At 43.3% G+C, this 7,277-nt stretch overlaps 1 protein-coding gene across 1 annotated transcript; it reads right to left on the bottom strand.

Annotated features, from left to right (window-relative positions):
• Positions 1–371: 371 nt before the first annotated feature.
• On the bottom strand, positions 372–2,704 carry LOC128740969 (protein nubbin-like). The gene is made up of 6 exons (XM_053836545.1): positions 2,653–2,704; positions 2,504–2,604; positions 2,086–2,439; positions 1,811–1,978; positions 1,177–1,742; positions 372–813 (listed from the first exon to the last, which is right to left on the bottom strand). The coding sequence occupies exons 1-6, from the start codon at positions 2,702–2,704 to the stop codon at positions 372–374; spliced, it is 1,683 nt and encodes a 560-aa protein (XP_053692520.1).
• Positions 2,705–7,277: the final 4,573 nt, after the last annotated feature.

Genomic DNA, 7,277 nt, shown 5'->3' on the forward strand with positions numbered 1-7,277 from the left:
ATTAGTTATTAATTTAATTAAAGTTTATCTCTTCCGGCGTCGCTTGATTTGCTGCAAGTTTTGCGGAACACATTGATGATTCGGAGAAAAAAAAGTTTTATTCTCGTTTGGATTAATAAATAAGCTGAGCGCGTGCGTGGAGCTTCGGGTCCGTGGGTCGAGTGACGTAGAACTGAACTTCTCAGAAGTTGTTCTCCGGGAATAGTCGTTGATATGTGAGCTCGGAGAATAAACCGGGAATGTGTGGGAGATCAAGGGACGGAAGTCGCCTCTGCGTGTCACTGGATTCACATCAGAAACGGAGGACAGCCACCGGGAGGCTCGTCATCGAAGGACAATAGCGGCCCGCCCGAGCCGATTCCGTTTCTTAGTCATTCTTGTTTGATCACCGGTCCACCGGTGGGTTGATTGCTTCCGGTGGCAAGGGCTAGATAGTGCGGATTCGCCAGGCTACCAGCCGCTGCCGAACCGACGACCGGTGTGGACGTCGACGTCGAGCCGGACATCGCTGGCAGCTGGAACATCTCGCTGCTGCCGGACGAGTGGGTGGGACTTTCCATGCCGTTCGGCGGATTTATTCGTTTCTCCTTTTGGCGCCGATTGCAGAACCATACCCGCACCACCTCCTTCTCCATGCACAAATTGTCGGCCAGGTTGGTGATTTCCTCGCTGGTCGGTTTGCTGTTGACGAGAAACGCTTTCTCCAGGGCCACCCGGACGGAGGTTTCGATCGAGGTGCGCTTCTTGCGCCGCCGACCGACGATTTCCGGCGTGGTGGTCGTGTTGGTCAGCGTGCTCGGGCTGAACATTCGGCTGGAATGGCAAGAGGAAAGAAATAGGTTAGGTTTGATTGGTTTGAGAATGGGTTTATAATAACTTGAAGAAATCAAAGTAACCATTGAGCTGTGCGTACAAAAACTTTAGTAAACAAAAACGTAACATGTGGTGAAGACGTATGGCTACTTTGATTTCTAAGTGTTCAAAGAGCTTTAGAAAATAGCAGTTACTATAGAAACTAGAGTGTTATTTTGGTAGTTGTCAATCATTGAGCAGATCGTTGAAAACTTATTTTCACTTGAAATTAAAAGGCGATTTTTTTTTCTTTTATATTCATTGCAGGGTAAGCAAAGTTATTAAATATTTTGATACGATATTGGGTAACGAAAAACCACTCACCCGCCCGGATTGGAGATGCTGCTGTCGGCGTCCTCGAGCCACTTCTGCAGCAGCGGTTTCAGCTTGCACATGTTCTTGAAGCTCAGATTCAGTGCCTCGAAGCGGGAGATCGTCGTCTGGGAGAAATCGTTGCCGTACAGTTTGCCCATCGCCAGTCCCACGTCACCCTGGGTGAAGCCCAGCTTTATCCGGCGCTGCTTGAACGTTTTGGCGAACTGCTCCAGCTCCTCGAGGTCGGTAGTTTCCTCCGGTGATGGTTCCAGCGCACGGGGAGCGGCCACGTGGTGTTTCTGCATTTGCGGCGTGGATAGACTGGCCGAGCCTGGTGTTGAGGGAGTCAGTATACCGCCCACGTTCAGCTGGTTGCTGTTCGGGGGAGTAGTTTGGCTCGAACCGAGCAGACTGGTGTGCGACGAAGAGTGATGGTGATGGTGTAGTCCGGGACTACCGGCAGGACTGTGTAGAGGCGAGCTACCGGAGAGGTTAGCCGGAGTCGGTGTGGAGCTCGTTTTCAACTGTTGCTGTTTTTGCTGAAGAGCTTGCAACTGAGCGACGGCCTGCTGGACCTGTGGGAAGAACATTAACAGAATGTAGTGTTCCGGTGAAGCTGGATTAGAAAAGAGGAAACTCCAACCTGCAGCGATCGGGATCCGTCGTGCGATAGTTTAAGGTTAGTAGTAGTAGTAGTGTTAGTAGAACTGGTCGTGATAGCGGGAGGTTGCGTGTTGTTAGTATTGACACTAGCAGCGACACATGAACTGTTAGTGATGGACGGTGTCGGAGGGGGAAAGCTTGGATTTAACTACAGTTGCAATTGGGCATCAAAAGAGATTAAAACAGAGAGGAAGAAAGAAAGAACGTTCAATTCGTACGGTGCCAACGACGATCGCAATCAGCTAGAAGGCCAACTGGGCTTACCTGGTTTTGCATCAGGAATTGAGCTGCCGCGTGGGCCGTGGCCTGAGCTGCGGCGCTACCATTTCCTCCTGTAGTGTTTTGAGCCTGCAGGAGCATATAGTTTTGCAGCTGCTGCTGAAACGAGGCCTGCTGAGCCTGTAAGGCTTGCTGGAGTACGTTCAGCTCCTGACTGGACAGTCCACCGAGGGTTCCCAGTCCCAGTTGATTTTGCAGGTACAGAGATCCAAGTGGAAGTTGATTTTGAAGGGCTGCCAGTGCAACACCGATGCTGTTACTGTTCGGGCCAACGCTGCCCGGTGTTGGCGGCTGCGTCGGAGATGGAGTTCTTCGTGAGGCGTCAGTAATCTGTGGAGGAATTTAGAGTTCATTAAAAAATTATCGCAAATCAGGCTCGGCTGAGTGTGCTTACCATCAGGTTAAGAGGAGTAACGCGTTCCGGTCGTTCCGTAGGAACCGGGCTGACAGCTTGCTCGTGATCACTTCCATCGTCCCGATCGCTATAGGCATCATCTGGGGGAGAGAAAAAAGAAGCAGAAAATGGTGTCTATTAGTAACAACTTTCTTCGACATAAATTTCCAGAGCGATTATCGCAGAAGGGGTGCGCAACATTATTGGCCACGTGCTGTGATTTTTTTTTTCGCTTGTCAATGACCTAGTTAAGAAAACCTTTTTCGTCGAACAAAAGGTGAAAAATTCTCTTCTGTGACTTTCTTCCGCAGTCGAGAAGTCAACGCGAAAAAAAGGAAAACATTCTTCCTCCAGTAATGGGGAAAGACACCGAACGAATGTGCAATGCAATGCACCCTTTCTCACTCGCTTTTTAATAAAATGAAGGGATGCAGCAGTGGAAATGATTCTAAAGTAACGATCTATAGACGTAAATAAAAGTAAAAAAAAAAACTCAACAATACCGTAGGGGAAAACACGACCGATTTTAAAATCAAAACATGCATTTAACCAATCAAACGCGGATTTCAATGTCGGCCCGCTTGCGTCTGTGGTGCCAGTGCCAGTGCGTGTACGACGCGAGGGAACCAATTTGCGTCGACATATCGCAGCAGGCGTTACGAATTCGAACGAATTGTGCAGAACCGAGAACCGACTGGCAGCAGCAGCAGCAGCAGCAGAGGAGGGTTGATGCAATTTTCGTCTGCAGTCCAGTCAGTAGGTAGGTATGTAATGTACGCGTCTCGCGCGTGTTACCCTTCTGCGAAGGTTGTTTACTATATATGATTCGGAGATCGGAGAGCAAAACCCCTTCGGAAAAATGTATAGCAAAAGCAAACTAGAGTGCTGAGAGCTGGTTTGCGGAAGGATGACGACGGACTGCGTTGAATCTATGCCGGCTGATGCTGATGGCGATGATGATGATGATGTTGATGTTGAGATGATGATGACGTCGTCGTCGTCGTCGTCGTCGCCACCGCCGCCGTTTTTGGTTGGGGTGAATTGCAAGCTAACTGACTGACTGACTGGAACTGGAATTGCGGCGACTGTAACGAGAACTCCACGCCACGCCGCTGCGCTCGTATTGGTATTGGACCTAGGGCAATAAGTTTCTTTTTCTGCAAGCCGACTTCGAATTGGACAAGTTCAAGCCAACTTAATGTCTGAAAACTGTGAGTGTTTCATTTCGTTTCATGTTGAAGTAATTACATATTTTGAAACCCTTCACTTTGAACGTTACTTCCTGTTGTTTGCAGTTAATAATGTTGATAATGTTATTTCCAATTAATCATGTTTTTATTGGTAACGATTTGAATCATTTTATTCGGAATGAAGAAATACGCGGAAACCGGACGGATTCGGTAGGAAAATCATAATACCACTTTAGTGAGGTGAGCCATGGCAGTTGATAGTAATATAAATTTTACATTCGAACTAATTAAAAAGTTTCATTTAGGATCCCGAAAGTTGTTTAACAATTAATATCCAAAAAATAAATAAAATAACTTTAATGTAGGACGACGGTCACGTGTTTAGTAAAACTGCGTTCGTGTCCTGTTCGATTTTTATAACCATTTTTAAACAAGTCAAAGCAACCATATTGTTAGCCCCCCGGCCAGGGGATCGTTGCGTGATATTGTTTTTCATTGCCCATGCTTTTGTTTTGTGAGCTCACTCACTAGCAGCTACATATTTGGTACAAATCGTAGCAGGCGCCGTGAGCGCGGTGTCAATGTCATTATTTTCGCGAACACGTTTTTCCAGATTTTTCCGACTCATTGTCAGTCTATAATTTGCCAAAGCCAAAGCAAGTGAAGTGAGTAGAGTATACAACTTTTGAAACCTGCTTCAATCAAATTGATCGGTCAAAAATTGGATCAACGAGAAGGAATTGTAAAGCGTTTTCTGCCAATAAAATACTGATGCTGTGTCTATCGGTTAGTAGAATTCTCGCGAACGCACATTTTTAACGTCAGAAACATTTCAGCATATTGTACGTTATTTGGAGTTATTTGTTAAATAAAACAATTATGTTCATTATATAAAACAAGTTCTGATGAGTATTGGTAGTTAGACTACATCTTTTAAAATTAAAGCATTGTTTATCGTAGTACTCCTTGTCCATTAAAACCACCTTGTTTCCTTTGTCTGCCTTTACGTACGAGGAAATGTGAATCCGAGAGGAAGAGGAACACAGGACAAGAAAAGCCCATGGTTTACCTACTAGACAACTTTGTAGTCAACCAGTCATCACAACAATCCACCGACGAACAGATCAACACACTAAACATGGAACTAAACTACTCAGTAACAACGACACCAAACATCGAGAACACTATCATCGACATGGAAACAGCAGTTAGCATCTGTGATCTTCAACCCCCCTAAATAAACCACGTCAGAACAACGGTCGCCGAGGTCGTCAAGGAGAATCATCATCAAAAAAAGAGAAACCCTGAAGTCCGCATCGTCAAGGAACTGAAAGAAACACCAGTATGCTACTATCTATCTACTATCTACTATACTACTATCTCTTTCGATGTTACGGCCTTATTCCCAAGCGTACCCGTGAAAGAATCGATAAGCCTTTTGGAAGACTGGCTATTGAAACAACATGAGGACAACGCGTGGAGAAAAAGGTGGGAGGTTATTTAAAGCTGACACGTTTGTGTATGGAGGAGCACTACTTCACATTCAGAAACAACTATTACAAACAGTTGAAAGGTGCACCGATGGGCTATCCATTATCACCGTTCCTGTGTGAGCTGTTCATGGTTAACATTGAAAGTAAGCTGGAACAAAACAAAGTGCTCCCAAAAAGATGGTGGCGATACGTCGATGTTTTCAGCATAATCAAAAAGGGAGAACTGGAAACCATTCTAGCAGCCATGAATGGCACACACAGGAACATAGACTTCAGACGGAAAACTTCCTTTTTTGGCTATCGTTGCAATCAGACAAATTGAAAGCACAGAAACAGAAATTGAAATTCACAGGAAACCACCAAATGAGTTACACCTAGCTCATCTAACCACTTCCATCAACACAAAATGGCAGCTTTCCATCACATGATACATAGAATGGAAACATTACCGTTAAGTGAGCTAGGGAAACAAAAAGAATTGACACACATTTTGGAAATTGCAAAACTGAACGGATACAAAGAAAGGACAATCCAGAACATTATTGCCATGAAAAGGAGAGAAGCATTAAAAAAATCACTCACAACACTAACACCAATAACACCACAATTTAAGAGAGTGGCAGTAGAATATGACGAAAATATAACACGTCCTCTCCGTAGAAAAATGAGGAAATCTGGAATTGACCTAGTCTACATCAGCCGAAACAACGAGCTCAAAAATAAGTTGGGATCAACTAAAGACCCGATTGAAGAACACAGAAAATCTGGGATAAGGTTTACTTCGGCCAGACTAGAAGGAATCTGGAAACACGTACTAAAGAGCACTTGGCAGAGGACACATGCAGACGAAACAACTTCTGGTTAAAAAACTTCGCTCTCTCTCCTTTCTCGGATCCCGGTTTCACATTATTCGCATAATCCCGTTAGACTTTTTGAGGTTCCTCTTAATTTAGGGGGAAGTCGTCTATGGCCGGACAGCCTCTGTGGATTTCTCAAAAATAAAGATTGATAAAAATATTCGGAAAGCATGGAACAATAGTAAATTGCAAAATTTTATGGTGTCCCAATTATGACGTCTTTGTTTCAAAAGGTAAACAAATGAGAACTGTCAAACGGTTCAACCATTAAAACAAAGAGAATCGATTTCATATGAGTGCAGTTGCAAATGTTTTTAATAAATAAAAGATGCAATACTTCTGAACGTTGGCTTGATAAAGTTATTTGTTCGAAACAGTTTAAATTTGACATGGAAAATATAAGATTTTGAAGAAAAAACCTAATTTTTTAAAACTGTGTCTCTATGACCGGACAGTAAAGTAACCAGCAAAATATATTTACTTCATCTAGAATTGCTATATCTTTGATTCCTATGTAAAATAAAACTAGTTAAGCAATGCAAAACGTAGAAAAAATCAGAAAAAAATTGCAGTAAAATATCAGCAAAAATGTTAACCTATCGATGTGCTTTGTAAATGGAGTTGCCGCGTACATTTTTGCATGCATTCCACATTACCATCACTCTCAACAAAAAATTTATGTTAATAGAACTAAATTCAACTTTTATACAGCAAACTTGCCAAGGCTGGAGTTACAAGATCTGTGCTGAAGTTTTAAATTGTTCTTGTTTTTTTTCTTCTATTGATGCTGGTTTTAATAGATCAGTTTATCATGTCCGAGCATAGAGGACAGCTTTCGATTTGAGCAAATTTGTACTCATAATACTATCTATCTAATACCGGGACCTTGCAGCGCAAATTTTGTTGCTTTGTATTTTTTTGCTTATAATATTGTTTCTCTCTGCATTAAAGTGTAAATAGAGGCAATAAAACCGGTATAGACGACTACCCCCTAATTAATTTTTTAAATTTCAGGGAGGGCACCCGATTATTCGGTTGAAATAAATAAAAAACACTTTTGGCGAGTCTGGTAAGTATGTCGGGTGGGGTAAAACTTTCCACCAGCCGCTATTCGCCAAATATTTTGACGTTTAATTCTAAAACTGTACTCTCAAGTCGCTTTTTACCCGAAGGATACGTTGCGCGAAAATCAAAACTGCGTAAGAATAAACCGCGTAAATTCGCGTTAAAAGCG

The sequence above is a fragment of the Sabethes cyaneus genome, chromosome 3 (genome assembly GCF_943734655.1).
Source record: "Sabethes cyaneus chromosome 3, idSabCyanKW18_F2, whole genome shotgun sequence".
Classification (NCBI taxonomy): Eukaryota; Metazoa; Arthropoda; class Insecta; order Diptera; family Culicidae; genus Sabethes; species Sabethes cyaneus.

Bases quoted from the DNA above. Each gene is read 5' to 3' on its own strand.
- LOC128740969 (XM_053836545.1), bottom strand. From the start codon at position 2,704: ATGTTGCGCACCCCTTCTGCGATAATCGCTCTGGAAATTTATGTCGAA. The intron at 2,440-2,503 runs GTAAGCACACTC...ATTCCTCCACAG, and splicing joins TTACTCCTCTTAACCTGATG to ATTACTGACGCCTCACGAAG. The intron at 1,979-2,085 runs GTTGGCCTTCTA...TTGCAACTGTAG, and splicing joins TGCAAAACCAGGTAAGCCCA to TTAAATCCAAGCTTTCCCCC.